This window comes from Mastigoproctus giganteus, unplaced genomic scaffold (genome assembly GCF_048544385.1).
Source record: "Mastigoproctus giganteus isolate SK-2022 unplaced genomic scaffold, ASM4854438v1 scaffold_15, whole genome shotgun sequence".
NCBI classification, from domain to species: domain Eukaryota; kingdom Metazoa; phylum Arthropoda; class Arachnida; order Uropygi; family Thelyphonidae; genus Mastigoproctus; species Mastigoproctus giganteus.
The window spans coordinates 115,881-132,394 of record NW_028328292.1 but is presented as its reverse complement, the minus strand read 5'-3'; the positions used below and the strand labels follow the sequence as shown (position 1 = coordinate 132,394).

The 16,514-nt window shown below is 38.7% G+C and overlaps 1 protein-coding gene across 1 annotated transcript in view; it reads left to right on the top strand.

The window, feature by feature from the left end:
- Ppcs (phosphopantothenoylcysteine synthetase) overlaps window positions 1-16,514 on the top strand; it is a 118,236-nt gene that overhangs the window by 66,551 nt on the left and 35,171 nt on the right. The window contains exon 6 of the mRNA XM_090389375.1: window positions 4,930-4,995. Within this exon, the coding sequence (XP_090245501.1) occupies window positions 4,930-4,995 (66 nt within the window). The remainder of the gene's footprint in view (window positions 1-4,929; window positions 4,996-16,514) is intronic.

Genomic DNA, 16,514 nt, shown 5'->3' with positions numbered 1-16,514 from the left:
ATAAATCCACAAAAGCCCTGCTAGTGTGTGAGTGACCAACCCACAAATTCCAGTCAATATCTGGGAAATTAAAATTCCCCCATTATAAGACTCTCTGATTTACTGGCCCATTCTATTTCCCTGTACAGTATCTTATTATACCCATCAGAGTCATTAGGCCTATAGCACACTCCTACTCTCAATTTTGATTTACCTATGCTTATGTCACACCAAACTGACTCGACACTGCCCTGTCCATCAATGTCGACTGGCTTCACTTCCTTGGATTTTATGTGTTTTTTAACTAATAGCATAACCCCTCCTCCCCTCCTGTCCTGTCTGTCCTTTCTATACACATTGTACTCCCCAAATTCCAGTTCTGCATTCCTTATATCTGTGTGACACCACGTCTCTGATATCCCAACAATATCTGCCTTTGATGTTTTGAGCAATACCTCAAATTCATCAAATTTATTTACTAAACTCCTAGCATTGGTGTACACGCAAGTATACATGCACCTGTTTCTATTCTTAGCTACCCTAACACAACCCATGTGTTTACTTGTATCACAATGACTTCCAGCAGTCTCTGAAATATCCTGCATCTTGTTTTTCAGGCTTCTGCTCATTCCAATAGAAGCAGTGCAAGAATCTCTTTCACCTCTGCCAGTGGCTACTGTTAATCCATTAGTCTTTGTCTCCCCCCAAGCTAGCAGTTTTCCGACCCACCTAACACTGCCTCGATAGCATCAGCAAATATTCTTGCACCCTTTCTATTTAAGTGTATCCCATCCCTGTAGAAGCAATCTCTCCTGTTAACAAGTACATTCCAGGCTGAAAAAAATTCTACCCCTTGAGCCTTGCACAATCTTTCCAGGGCCGAATTGATCGACAAGGCTCTCATCATATACTCCCTCCTATCGTGTCTGGGCAGAATTGCAGACACTTTCAAATTCAACCCTACTTCACGGCTTTTTTTCAACAGTGACCTGTACTTGTTAAGTAATTCCGCTGGTCTCCTACTCTTAATATCGTTAGTGCCAACGTGTACAACTATATCACCTTTTGTGCCCTTAAAAGATGATATCTGCTCTACAACGTCATCAACCTTTGCCCCTGGCAGACATACCCTGGTCCTGTATGTCATGGGGGGGACTCCACTAATTAGTCCAGGAAGAGCATTCTCCATTAATAATGAACAGTGTCTTCTCTCACTCAATGATCCACCAGTAATTTTCCCTTAATGCACAGTGCTCCAATTTCCAGAAATTCAAGTATAGATATCAGAATTATTTTTGATATCATATACATGCATCCAGTTCGTTTGTTACTGCATCACAATATACAATCAGATTAGTCAGACAAGATTCTTAACAAATCTGTGCTGTGATTGCAGTATTGCTTCCTCCTGTCTCGATGGTCCTGCATTACTTCTTTAACCAGTGACTCCATTATTTTTCCTGGAACAGAAGTTAAGCTAAGAGGTTTGTAGTTATCCATGTTACTGTTTGATTCTCCTTTGTGAATTTGGAATATATTTGCACATCTCCAGTCCATAGGGGCCACCCAAGAATCCAAAGATGTATTAAAACATTAAAATGATGCACTCATAATTGTCTAGAGATTTGCTTACCTATTTTGCTGCCTCCCTTAATATAAATGGATAGATCCCATTGACACCATACACCTTTTTTATGTTTAGCTTTAAAATTTCTTTTCCAGTTTTCTCTCAGTTATCACAAAATCATATAGCTTTCTGTTAAAGTTTGATAAACTTCTGGCATCCCCTTCCCTAAAGAATTGTTTTGTGAATACAGCTGCAAAATACCTATTCTGTTAGTCAACAACCTGGGCAGGATCATTAGCAGTTAAACCACTGATATCAAGTGGACCACTATGATTCATCCCTTTCCTTCTAATGTTTACATAAGTAAATAAGTCTTTGCTGTTATTTTTCTTTGCATCCTTGCCAAAGAATTATCATAATCTGGCTTAGTTTGCCTAACCTCCTTTGTGATATGACTGCTGACTATTTTATATCTACCATAGGCTTCTGTGTCACCTGATAATTTATACATATCCCATGCATTTTTCTTCTATGCCACGAGTCTCTTTAGTTCTTCCAACATCCATTTAGGTCTAAGCCTTTAAGAGTATTTCTATGTTTATATGACAAGTCCAGTAGCTTACTACAATTACTTCTCTAACTGCTTCTGATTTAAAATTTTCTGTTGGTTAAAATCATCAGTTGGCCCTACTGCACAGAATTTAAAAACTGTCTGAGACCACTGTAGTCACCCTTACAAAAGCAAAACTCTTCCCTTAACCCTTTACAATAGCTACATCTTTAAGTAAATCTTACAGTGGTACACTGTGACCACTGCCATCCATTGGGTATTTTATTTGCAGATTTTTAATGCATGAAGGGTTGTTGCTTATAATCAGATTAAGAGTATCATTTTCTCTTGTGCCTCTCAAACTTGCTGGTTTAGGAAACAGTCATCCAATAAATCCACAAAAGTCTTGCTGGGGTGAGAGTGACGTTCTGATTTATTGGCCCACACTATATCTCTGTTTAGTTATTTGGTATTCTCATCACTGTCATTAGGCATATAACACTCTTGCTCTCATTTTCGTTTTCCCAGTGGTTTTGTCACACCAAACTGACTCAGCATTGCACTGGATTCCCGTGTCAACTGGATGCACTGCCTTAGATTTAATATGCTTCTCAATTAAGAGCATAACTCTCCTCTCCTCCCTCTCTGTCCGTTTTGTACTCATTGTACTCTCCATATTCAAATTCTTCATCCCTTATGTCTGCATTTGACATCACACTTCCTATATCCCTATAATTTCTGCATTTCGTGACTTAATCAAGGACTTCAATTTATTAAATTAATTACATGCTTTTTTGCATTAATGTACATGCCAGTATACATGCACTTGTTGTTACTCTTAGTTACCCCAACACAGCCCATGTATTTACTTGTTCCACGAGGATCCCCAGCAGGCCTTGAAATGTCCAACATCTTGTTTTCCAGGCTACTGCTTGTTCTAATAGAAGCAGTGCAAGAATCACTCACAGCCTATGGCTGTTTTTAATCTAGTATTCCCCCCCCCACGAAATTTATGTATTATGCTATAATGTTATGTTTGTAAAGTTAGAAATTAGTTATAGCCATTAAGATAATAAAATTTCTTAGCCAAACACAAAAATAAATGTCACCCTACATGATTAGAACCTTAGATATACTTATATACAATTAAAACATTAAAATTCTGCTACCATACTACACTACTTATGCCACATGTTCAATCTGTTGTCACCTGCATGGTAAGATGTATTCATGTATTTGTAAGGTTAAATTAGGACAAGGTATTTCTGCACCCAATTCACCCATTGCACCTAAACCAACTATTGAGAAGTATGCCCCCACTTCATCAGCTGATTATAACTTCCGAACCTAGCCCATTAAATCCTTTAACTCTTCTACTCTTTTCAGTCATGTGCCTGAAGCAAGTGTCTTGGTTGCTGTACCATTGACCAAGTTCTGCTAAGATTTCGTTCCATCAAAATCATAGCAGAATTTGGACAAGGTATTTCATCTTAGTTCTGCTACATGTACAGAGTGTTTCAGAATTATGTATACACACTTTAAAATTTTATATTTAATGAACAATATGCACCAATTTAATTTTCTTAAACTCATTTTGTAACTTAAAAATAGACAATTTTTTTTTTACAATAATTTAATTTTTGTTTTATTTTATAGATACCCTTAAAACGATGGAGAGTACCCAATTAAGTTTTGAAGAAAGAAAGGCAGTTATAAAATGGTGTTAGAAATATGAAAATATCAGTGAAGTTCAGTGTGCTTAGAAATCACGATATGGAACAAAAGCACCCACACATTTAACAATTACTCATTTGTGGGATAAATTTGAGGAGCATGGAACCATTCAGAATATCAATAACTTAGCATGTGGCAGGAAGAGGACATCAAGAAGTAATGAAAACATTGAAGCTGTAAGAAATGCAATCTTGTGCACCCAAGAAAATCAATAAGGTGGTGTTCACAAGAGCTAGGTTTAAACCTTAGAAGTGTCTTTAGAATGATGAAAGAATTAATAATCGTGCACAGTTGTGCGTGATTATCTTGACAATGAATTTCATGATCAATGGATAGGTCATCAAGGGAGTGCTTTTGAATATCCTCCAAGGTTTCCAGATCTTACCCCTGTAGATATTTTTGCTTGGGGATGCTTGAAAAATCGGGTTTACAGTCACAAACCGCAAACATTGGAGGAATTTTGGATGAAAATTCAACGAGAAGCAGAAAACATTTCACCTGATTTGTGCATTTCATTATGTAGATTAGTATGTAGTTTCATTACTAAAGTTTTAGTAATGAAACTGCTTGAGGGAGCCTCTGCACTAGTGATTTCATTTTATCTTTTCATTTGATTTTGCTAAAGTTTTGCATGTATAGTTTGATTCTATAAAAATTAGATGGGGGGAAAAATTGGTGACAGGATAGTGACTGTATTACTTGCTACCTGTTTGGAAAGTTCCAGGTTTTAATGTGGTTGGTGACAGGAGGAACTTAGAATCCTTTCAAGGGGGCTGGAGTTGCTATCAGAATAGAATTTTGTTTCCCTTTGCCCACCATATTTCACATAGAACAAAACCTGCCTTAGAGCTTGCAGTTTACAGGCATGACACCTTAGGGCATCCTGCCTGGGTTTCCTTAGAACTAATCAAAAGATTTTCAATTGCCTTGCCCTCTAGTAATCAAACTGTTTGTACAACACTTTAAGAAGAAAATTTTTAAATTCAGACAGATTAATATTAACAGAAGATTTGCTCTGTCCTTTATATTTGCTTATGTATGTGAAACTTTTAGCTTATCCTAAGAGATTAATTAACCTAATTTGATATGTATATTTCAGTTGGAAACTAACAAAAGTATTTTGTTGGATAAAGCTCTACAAGCTCTTGAAAAATACGGACATAAGGTAAATATTATTATATAATATGCTTATATATAGTACTAACTTTGGTTACTTTGGGTCAAATTTTTCAAACATGTATTAAGAACATGGTCAAGTTCTGGATGGTTTTGTCCTTCTGAAACTCAGAATTTTCATCCATTTTTCAATAATAGAATACTCATAATTTACTGACATTATATATAATATTTTGTTATGTACTGACCAAATTTCAGGAGCATGTTGTAGAGATGATTTTGGGCAGAAAAAATGCCCTTATAAACCATAGGCCAACCAAAAATATTTTAAAGTTAAGTACTGGTGTAATGTAGCATTGAATACAAAATCGATTTTAAATTCATCTTTATTATAATCACCTTAAACATTTACAAATAGAATATAGTTTCAATTTACCTTCAGTTTATTATTATAAATTTGCAAGATTACACATGGCAAAATCCAATTTTCAAAATGACTAACTTGTAATTGCATGCTTGCTGCCAGGCATTGTTTCACTGTGTGTTCTCATTGCATGTGTGCTATTTTGTTTCTGATGCCAACAGTGTCTTCGTTTATTGCCTCTACTAACTCGTGCTGTGTGTCTGGCTCATCCCCATGGTGGTACACCCTAGACGTCATGCAACCCCAAAGGAAGAAAATTAATGTGTTTAAGTCAGCTGACTGAGCTCCATGCCACTAGTCAACCGCTTCCTATCCATCTTCCTTGATAATTTTCATTCAGGAACTGTGTAACCTCTCAGCTGAAAGTTTAGGTGCTCTGTCATGTATGCACATTCATTATCATATTGAAAGCGGCACATCTACCAAATACAGCAGTAGTTTATTTTCAGAAAATATACTGCTCTTAAATGTTCCTTGATAAAATGTGGTCCAAGTAGGTAGTAGCCTAATACACCACATCACATATTTAAATAAAATCAGAGTTTAAAATTACATTCTGCTGCCTAGTGTGAATATTTTTGCATCTAAGAGTGTGAATTCCTTAGGTTGGTAGTACCATAATTGGTAAATTGAACCTCATCCATAAACAGAATATCAGGTAGCATTTGTAGTCATACTTGCTGCTATTCACAAAATTTCGCATGGCTAGCATCTCCTGGTAAAAGGTATTGACTCATTGAAGGTGATGCAGATAAGAAGTATTGTACTCCTGGTAAGAGGTTTTGTATTCATTGAAAGTGATACATGCTCATCAGTCTGCAAAATCGTCTATACCCACATTTGTACAGTACCAGTTGTCATAGAAATTCATGTGGGTTTTATTACACTGCAACTAGAATATCATCTTTTCCAAGCTGTTGTTTCTCGTGTGTCGGTGCCTCCATAGCCAGGTGGGCAAGAGCAGCAGTGCGTAGCATACGCTTCTTGATTAGACTGGGGTTCGAGCCCATCACCACCAAATACGGTGAATGCAGAAAGGTCGGGGAATGACCACTGGATATCCCTGGAGCAATATGGCCCTAGTTGCTAATGCTCCTAAAAACCAAATAACAAACAGTTTCTCGTGTTCTGCATTTGCTTGTAGAAAGGAACTGGTCTTCATCAAAGTTCTGTGTACATTCTTAAAAAAGTTGTGATGTGACTTTTGCTGCTGGTATTCCATTACAGCAGCTTTACCATTTCTATTGCAAAAACTATATATACAATGCATGTTAGCATATTCTTCCAATATAAATGTTTGTGGTATTTGGAATAACTCTGTAACACAATTCAAGCCACACTATTCAAGACCTGCAAGCAGACCAACATTGCTCCAAATCCTGAAGTTTTGCCAGTACATTGTTGACCACCCTGTATACCATTGCCACATGGCCTTAGGTGCCCCAGCACTAAAGACACGAAGCCACAAAGATAAATAATAATTTGTGCTTTTTTTGTTTTTAGGAGTCTCAACTTAGACCATATCACTCCATTAGCATTAGTAGAGGCATATGATGCAAGAAAGCAAGCTTATGCAGCATCAGCCAGAAAAAAAAAAAGAAAAAAAAACCACTTCCATTTCACCCCTCCGTTCATTCAAAATAAACTGTCCAGCTGAGCCTTAAATTTATTTAGGCTATCAACTTCCACAACAAGGGATGGAAGTCTGTTCCACCAACCAACTACCCGCTGGCTAAAGGCAAATTTCCGCACATCTATCCTACATCTGTCTTTCCTCAATTTGAATTTATGCCCTCTCAGGTGATTATTCTGAGCAAGAGGAAGAATCCCATCAGCATTGAGCATGCTCAAACCATTGAAGGCTTTATACACCTCTATCAGATCACCTCGCTGGTGCCTAGTCGCCAGACACTGTAATTTTCCAAACTTAAGCCTTTCTTCATAAGAGCAACCATTTGTTCCATTGACTAATCTTGTTGCCCTTCTCTGTACTCGTTCCAGCAGCTCTACATCCTTCTTGAAATTAGGCCTCCAGACTTGTGTACAGTACTCAAGGTGTGGCCTGACCATTGCCTTATACAAGGGAATAATCACCTCCTTATCCCTGCTAGAAAAAATTCTGTATATCATTGACAAGACACCATGACCTACTCTTGCAGCCCGTCTGCACTGCTCAGAGAACTTCATATTTGCCTGCACAATTACCCCCAGGTCCTTTTCATTCTCTATCACTGTCAGTGTAGTACCACAGAATTGATACGTTGCTCTGGGGTTGCTGTTTCCCATATATAGTACTTTACATTTGTCAATGTTAAACTTCATTTGCCACCTCTCAGCCCATCTGCTCAACCTTTCCAGATCCTGTTGCAGCAGCATAGCATCAGTCGAGTCCTTAACAACTTTACCAACCTTTGTATCATCTGCAAACTTGGACATTAAGCTTGATATACCATCATCAATATCATTTATAAATACAAAAAACAATAATGGACCCAACACTGAACCCTGAAGGACTCCAATAATAACATTAGTCCACGATGAGCAGTGTCCATTGATTACCACTCTCTGTCTTCTTCCCCTCAACCATCCTTTTATCCTGGCGCCTCGGTAGCCAGGTGGGAAGGAGCAGCAGTGCGTAGTACACGCTTCTTGATTAGACCGGGGTTCGAGCCCGTCACCACCAAATACGGAGGATGCGGAAAGGTCAAGGAAATGACCACCGCATATCAAGGAGCAATATGGCCTTAGTTGCTAATGCTCCTAAAAACCAAATAACAAACTAACTAACAAACCATCCTTTTATCCATAACAGCAATTTGCCTCCAATGCCACACCGCTCCAATTTGTGCAGCAGTCTTCCATGTGCAACAGTATCAAAAGCCTTTCTAAGATCCAAATATATAATATATAATATAATATAATATTTGAATTTGAAAGTGTCTGCAATTCTGCCCAGACACGATAGGAGGGAGTATATGATGAGAGCCTTGTCGATCAATTCGGCCCTGGAAAGATTGTGCAAGGCTCAAGGGGTAGAATTTTTTTCAGCCTGGAATGTACTTGTTAACATGAGAGATTGCTTCTACAGGGATGGGATACACTTAAATAGAAAGGGTGCAAGAATATTTGCTGATGCTATCGAGGCAGTGTTAGGTGGGTCGGAAAACTGCTAGCTTGGGGGGGAGATAAAGAACAATAGATTGACAGTAGCCACTGGCAGAGGTGAAAGAGATCCTTGCACTGCTTCTATTAGAATGAGCAGAAGCCTGAAAAACAAGATGCATGGTATTTCAGAGACTGCTGGGAGCCATTGCGGTACAAGTAAACACATGGGTTGTGTTAGGGTAGCTAAGAATAGAAACAGGTGCAGGTATACTTGCGTGTACACCAATGCTAGGAGTTTAGTAAATAAATTTGATGAATTTGAGGTATTGCTCAAAACATCAAAGGCAGATATTGTTGGGATATCAGAGATGTGGTGTCACACAGATATAAGGGATGCAGAACTGCAATTTGGGGAGTACAACGTCTACAGAAAGGATAGACAGGATAGGAAGGGGGGAGGAGTTATGCTATTAGTTAAGAAACACGTAAAAACCAAGGAAGTGAAGCCAGTCGACATCGCTGGACAGTGCAGTGTTGAGTCAGTTTGGTGTGACATAAGCATTGGGAGATCAAAATTGAGAGTAGGAGTGTGCTATAGGCCTAATGAGTCTGATGAGTATAATAAGGAACTGTACAGGGAAATAGAGTGGGCCAGTAAATCAGAGAGTCTTATAATGGGAGATTTTAATTTCCCAGATATTGACTGCAATTTGGGGGCTGGTTACTCACACACTAGCAGGGCTTTTGTGGATTTGTTGGATGATTGTTTTCTACATCAGCATGTTCGGGAGGCAACTAGAGGGAGGAATACTCTTGATTTGATTATCAGCAGTGATTCTTCATGCATTAGGAATTTGCAGATAAATGAACCACTAGGTGGCAGTGATCACAGTGTGCTGAAGTGGGATTTACTCAAAGAGGTAACTACCATTAGGGGTAAAGGGAAGGGTTATTGCTTCCGTAAAGGCGACTACGGTGGACTGAGACAGTATTTAAATTCTATACAGTGGGACCAACTGATGATGTTACCAACAGCAAATTCAAAATGGGAAGCATTCAAAGAACTTATCTTGGAAGCTACTAGGCTTTACACACCAACTAAGAAATATTGTTCAAGGTTTAGGCCAAAATGGATGTCAGATGAACTAATGAGGCATATGGCAGAGAAGAAAAATGCATGGGATACTTACAAATTAACACATGACACAGAAGCCTATGATAGATACAAGTTGATATGCAACCAAGTTACAAAGGAGGTTAGGCAGGCGAAGGCAGATTACGAGAAATCCTTGGCAAGGGATGCAAAGAAAAACAGCAAAGAGTTCTTTACTTATGTAAACTCTAGAAGGAAGGGGATGAATCAGATTGGTCCACTTGATATTGATGGGTCAACTGTTGATGATCCTGCTCAGGTAGCTAACAAACTAAATGAATATTTTGCATCGACATTCACACATGAGGAGTTATTCAGCAAGGGGAATGCCAGAGGTGTATTCAACTCTAGCAGTAAGCTACAGAATCTTGAAATAACTGGGAGTAAAGTGGAGGAGAAACTGTTGAAGATAAACACAAGAAAGGCACCCGGGGTGGATGGGATCTATCCAGTTATATTAAAGGAAGCAGCAAAGGAAGTAAGCAAACCCTTAGCCATAATTATGAGAGCTTCCTTGGACTCAGGGAAGGTACCCATAGACTGGAAATGTGCAAATGTGACCCCAATTCACAAAGGAGGATCAAAGGCTGACACAAGTAATTATAGACCTGTGAGCTTAACTTCTGTTCCAGGAAAATTAATGGAGGCACTGGTTAAAGAAGCACTGCAGGATCATTTAGACAAGACTTCAGTTATAGCTCAGACACAGCATGGTTTTGTTAAGGGGAAGTCTTGCCTGACCAACTTGATTGGATACTATGATGCAGTCACAAAAGAACTGGATAATAACTTTGATATTATATACTTGGATCTTAGAAAGGCTTTTGATACTGTTGCACATGGAAGACTGCTACACAAATTGGAGCAGTGTGACATTGGAGGCAAATTGCTGCTATGGATAAAGGGGTGGTTGAGGGGGAGAAGACAGAGAGTGGTAATCAATGGACACTGCTCATCGTGGACTAATGTTATTAGTGGAGTCCCTCAGGGCTCAGTGTTGGGTCCATTATTGTTTTCTGTATTTATAAATGATATTGATGATGGTATATCAAGCTTAATGTCCAAGTTTGCAGATGATACAAAGGTTGGCAGGGTTGTCAAGGACACTACTGACACTATGCTGCTGCAACAGGATCTGGAAAGGTTGAGCAGATGGGCTGAGAGGTGGCAAATGAAGTTTAACATTGACAAATGTAAAGTACTACACATGGGAAACAGCAACCCCAGAGCAACGTATCAACTCTGTGGTACTACACTGACAGTGGTAGAGAATGAAGGGGACTTGGGGGTGGTTGTGCAGGCAGATATGAAGTTCTCTGAGCAGTGCAGACGGGCTGCAAGAGTAGCTCATGGAGTATTGTCAATGATAAACAGGAATTTTTCCAGCAGGGATAAGGAGGTGATTATTCCATTGTATAAGGCAATGGTCAGGCCACACCTAGAGTACTGTATACAGGTCTGGTGGCCTCATTTCAAGAAGGATGTAGAGCTGCTGGAACGAGTACAGAGAAGGGCAACAAGATTAGTGAATGGAACAAAGGGGTGCTCTTACAAAGAAAGGCTTAAGTTTTGCAAATTACAGTGTCTGGAGACTAGGCACCAGCGAGGTGATCTGATAGAGGTGTATAAAGCCTTGAATGGTTTAAGCATGCTCAATGCTGATGGGATTCTTCCTCTAGCTCAGAAAAATCACCTGAGAGGGCATAAATTCAAATTGAGGAAAGACAGATGTAGGATAGACGTGCGGAAATTTGCCTTTAGCCAGCGGGTGGTTGGTTGGTGGAACAGACTCCCATCCCTTGTGGTAGAGGTTGATAGCCTAAATAAGTTTAAGGCTCTGCTGGACAGGTATTTTGAACGAACAGAGGGGTGAAGTGGAAGTGGTTTTTTTTTTTTTTTTTGGCTGATGCTGCATAAGCTTGCTTTCTTGCATCAAATGCCTCTACTAATGCTAATGCTAATATCAAAGTTATTCCCTGCATCCAGTTCTTTTGTGACTGCATCATAGTATCCAATCAAATTGGTCGGGCAAGACTTTCCCTTAACATAACCATGCTGTGTCCGAGCTATAACTGAAGTCTTGTCTAGATGATCCTGCAATGCTTCTTTAACCAGTGCCTCCATTAATTTTCCTGGAACAGAAGTGAAACTCACAGGTCTATAATTACTTGTGTCAGCCTTTGATCCTCCTTTGTGAATTGGGCTCACATTTGCACATCTCCAATCTATGGGTACCTTCCCTGAGTCCAAGGAAGCTCTCATAATTATGGCTAAGGGTTTTCTTACTTCCTTTGGTGCCTCCTTTAATATAACTGGATAGAATCCATCCACCCCAGGTGCCTTTCTTATGTTTAACTTCAAAAATTACTCCTCCACTTTGCTCTCAGTTATTACAAAATCATTTAACTCCCTATTAGAGTTTGATAAACATGTGGCCCTCTCCTCCTTGAATAACTCCTCATGTGAATGTAGATGCAAAATACTCATTTAGTTTGACAGCTATCTGAGAACGATCATCTACAGTCAAACCATTGATATCAAGTGGACCAATCTGATTCATCCACTTCGTTTAAGAGTTTATATAAGTAAAGAAGTCTTTGCATCCTTTGCCAAAGATTTTTCATAATCTGCATTCGCTTGCCTAACCTCCTTTGTGACTTGATTACAGACTAGCTTGAATCTATCATAGGCTTCTGTGTCACCTGACAATTTATGTGCATCCCATGCATTTTTCTTCTCTGACACTAGTCTCATTAGTTCATCTGACATCCATTTGGGCATAATCCTAGAGCAGTATTTCTTAGATGGAACAAAAAGCCCAGTAGCTTCCAAATTTGCTGTTGGTAACATCATCAGTTGGCCCCCCACTGTATAGAATTTAAAAAATTTCTGAGACCACTATAGTTGCCTTTACAAAAGCAAAAACACTTCCAGTTACCCCTGATGGTAGTTACATCTTTAAGTAAATCCCACATCAGTACACTGTGATCACTGCCTCCTAGTGGTTCCTTTATCTGTAAATTCTTAATGCATGAATAATCACTGCTGATAATCAGATCAAGAATGTTACTCTCTCTTTTGTTGCTTCTCTAACATGCTGCTGTAGAAAACAATCATCCAATAAATCCACAAAAGTCTTACTAGTGTGTGAGTGACCAACCCACAAGTTCCAGTCAATGTCTGGCAAGTTAAAATCCCCCATTATAAGACACTCTGATTTACTAGTCCACTCTATTTCTCTGTATAATTGTTCATTGTACTCACTAGAGTCATTAGGCCTATTACAAACTCCTACCCTCATTTTTGCTTTTCCAGTACTTACGTCACACCAAACTTACTCAAAATTGCACTGTCCACCCTTGTCAACTGGATGCACTTCCTTAGATTTTGTGTGTTTCTTAACTAACAGCATAATCACTCCTCCCTTTCAATCCTGCCTGTCCTTTCCGTACACATTGTACTCCCCAAATTCCAATTCTGCATTCCTTATATCTGAGTGACACCAATTACCTGATATCCCAACAATATCAGCCTGGGATGTCTTAATCAGCACTTCAAATTCATCAAATTTATTTACTATACTTCTAGCATTAGTGTAAATGCAAGTATACACGCACCTGTTCTTACTCTTAATTTCTCTAACACAGCCCATGTATTTACTTGTTTCATGACTCCCAGCAGTTCCTGAAATTCTCAGAAACTGGCTTTCTGGGCTGCTGCTCATTCCAATAGAAACAGTGGAAGAATGAATTCCACCTCTGCCTGCAGATACTGTTAACCTATTAGTCTATGAATCCCCCCCCCCCAAGCTAGCAGTTTTCCAACCCATGTAACATTGTCTTGATAGCATCAGCAAATATTCTTGCACCCTTTCTATTTAAGTGTATGCCATCCCTGTAGAAACAATCTCTCCTGTTAACAAGCACAGACCACGCTGAGAAAATTCTACCCCACGAACACTGCACAATCTCTCCAAGGCCAAGTTGATTGAAGGCTCTCATCATATACTCCCTCCTATCGTGTCTGAGCAGGATTGTAGACACTTTCAAATTCAACCCTAACTCGTGACTTTTTTTTAATAAATCCGCAGATCTCCTTCACTTAATGTCATTAGTACCAACGTGTACAACGATATCATCTTTTGTGCCCTTAAAAGATGATATCTGCTGTACAACGTCATCAACATTTTGCCTCTGGCAGGCATTCCCTGGTCCTATTCCACCTATCCTTTTTGCCCAATATATTTCCTGTTTCTCTGACAACCTAATATTATAATAAGGATCATACATGCTTATTATAATATAGTAGCAATAACATATTGCTACTATATTCTCTTAGTCGGCACCGTGATAACAGTCAAAATGAAATTTTTTGGAAAGAAATTCACAGGGTTAAAGCGAAAACTCAGTATTATCACCTTACACGAGCTTACATTTCTGGAGGTCCCTACCATAAAAACAGTTTGCACGTTCCGGTTTATTGGGCTTTTCTGTTAGCACAATCCATTATAAATGGGTAGTAAACTGATCTTATTGCATTTGCGATAATACCAATAACTGGAATTTGTGCGTGAAATGTGTTCTCCTTCACTGAAATCTTCAAAAAAAAACAAATTTTAAGAATCTTCTCTTCTTTCCTATTTTTTTCCTTGTTACTCCGTATCTCACTTGTGCAATTTGTGCTTGCCATGATCATCGTTATTGATTGCTTATTATTTTTTTTTTTGTTTGTTTTAAATTTTACAATCCTTAAAAAAAAAAAAATTGAGTGAAAAAAATTTACGTCAAGTCCGAAGTTGCATAAGTCGGGGACTTACTGTATCAAAAAATGTTCAGCAACCTACGTAACAAATATGGTGATAGATAAAAAAACGAAAAAACTTACCATGCACTACTCGCATGTCTAATACGATGCTTCCCTTTATTTTTTTTAAGATGTCCATTTTAAATCTAATAGCTTCCCTTTATTTTTTACAACATTGCGTATGGTTTGGTCACCAACAGTATAATGGTTCACTGAAGATTTAACGGACGCACCATTTTCAAACTTTTGAATAATTTCAAGTTTTCGTTTAACTGAAAGCCCAACTCTTTTGCGTTTACCCATCATTTTCGCGATTTCTAAACAAAAAAAAAAAAAAAAAAATCTGACATCCCTGACATAAATAAAAAAAACAAAATTTGTCTTTTTGCGGTGCAACGGAACACAACAATCAATGCGGCCCACTGAAACAAACTAAACATTTGTTCCCTTTTTTTTTTCTTTTTTTGAGTGGCGGGTGTGAAGACAGCGGGGGTTGTAAGATAATAGGTACAGTAATCTCCCACTGACAACTTATAACACCGCTTCTTGTCACTTATTTATGAATTTTATGATTTCTGGTTGATTTTTTTTTTTTTTTAATTTGGAGTCTTGAAACAAAAAAAGAGAGAGAGAGAGAAAGACTCAAGTCGGTAGAAGATGAGCTGAGAGTAAGCCTCATAATCACAATAAATCCTCGTATTAAAAAAACTGTGCTTCCCATCAAACCCAACTGTCTCACTGATTAAAATGATATAATTGTATATTTGTTTTTATGATTATGTTAATGTTTTACATATTTTCTTTTAAATTTCATGCAATTCATGTATGTTCAAAAAAGAACATTAAAGCATTTAAAACAAATAATAAATGTATTATTAAATATACCCAACAGAAATAATTTCCAATTGTGAATATATATATATATATTATTTATAATTTTTGTTTATTTTTATTTATAAATTTTATTTATAATATTTATAGATATTTATAATATATACTAGGGGGCTTCGCCCCCCCACTGCGCGGCGCCTCCGTAGCCAGGTGGGAAGGAGCAGTAGTGCGTAGCACACGCTTCTTGATTAGACCGGGGTTTGAGCCCGTCACCACCAAATACGGAGGATGCGGAAAGGTCAAGGGCGCCTGCGTAGCCAGGTGGGAAGGAGCAGCAGCAGTGCATAGCACACGCTTCTTGATTAGACCGGGGTTCGAGCCCGTCACCACCAAATACGGAGGATGCGGAAAGGTCAGGGAATGACCACCGCATATCCCGGAGCAATATGGCCTTAGTTGCTAATGCTCCTTAAAAAACCAAACAACAACAACAGCGGAAAGGTCAGGGAATGACCACCGCATATCCCCGGAGCAATATGGCCTTAGTTGCTAATGCTCCTAAAAACCAAATAACAAACAACAAACAAACCCCCCCCCCCCCCCCCCGCGCACGCTTTTCTATGTAAAATGTAGATGTATACGGAGTAAGTCAAATCTTTTCTATGTAAAAGACACACCTGTCGAAACACACTGGTCGATAGCTAATCAGGAAATGACCTATGTAATTATTTACCTGTGCATTTGTAGTGCACTGTATTCTCAAGGTCGAATAAATATCATGGTAAACTCCAGAATGGTGTACACTCTCCAACATGGCGGCAGAAAAACAGTGGGAAAGCAGTGATTGACAAGTTGTGACTCCCATATTTCGATAAACGGATGGGAACAAAGCAGTGATTGTCAGATGCCACTGCTTTCCTCACCCACTGTCCTTCTAGGTTGATTTTCCCAACATTTGCCACTGTTTTTAAATCGAGAACTCATTTTCCCATTTTAAAACAGCGGGATGGAGGTATAAACACTCTACCTAAGCTAAGCCCCCCCCCTCCTTGATGACACAAAACAATCAGAAAAGGGAGGTGCCTTCACCTGCCAATTATTGCTGTCTTCCTTGCTTTCATCGAAGTACCTGCCTGTGTATAGTATACTGAACTTCAGCCAATATCACTATGTAATTATTTACCTGCTTTTACATAGGTCACTTAGGAAAAGGCCTTTTGCTTCGGGTTCCATAATACATGAGGAATATTGT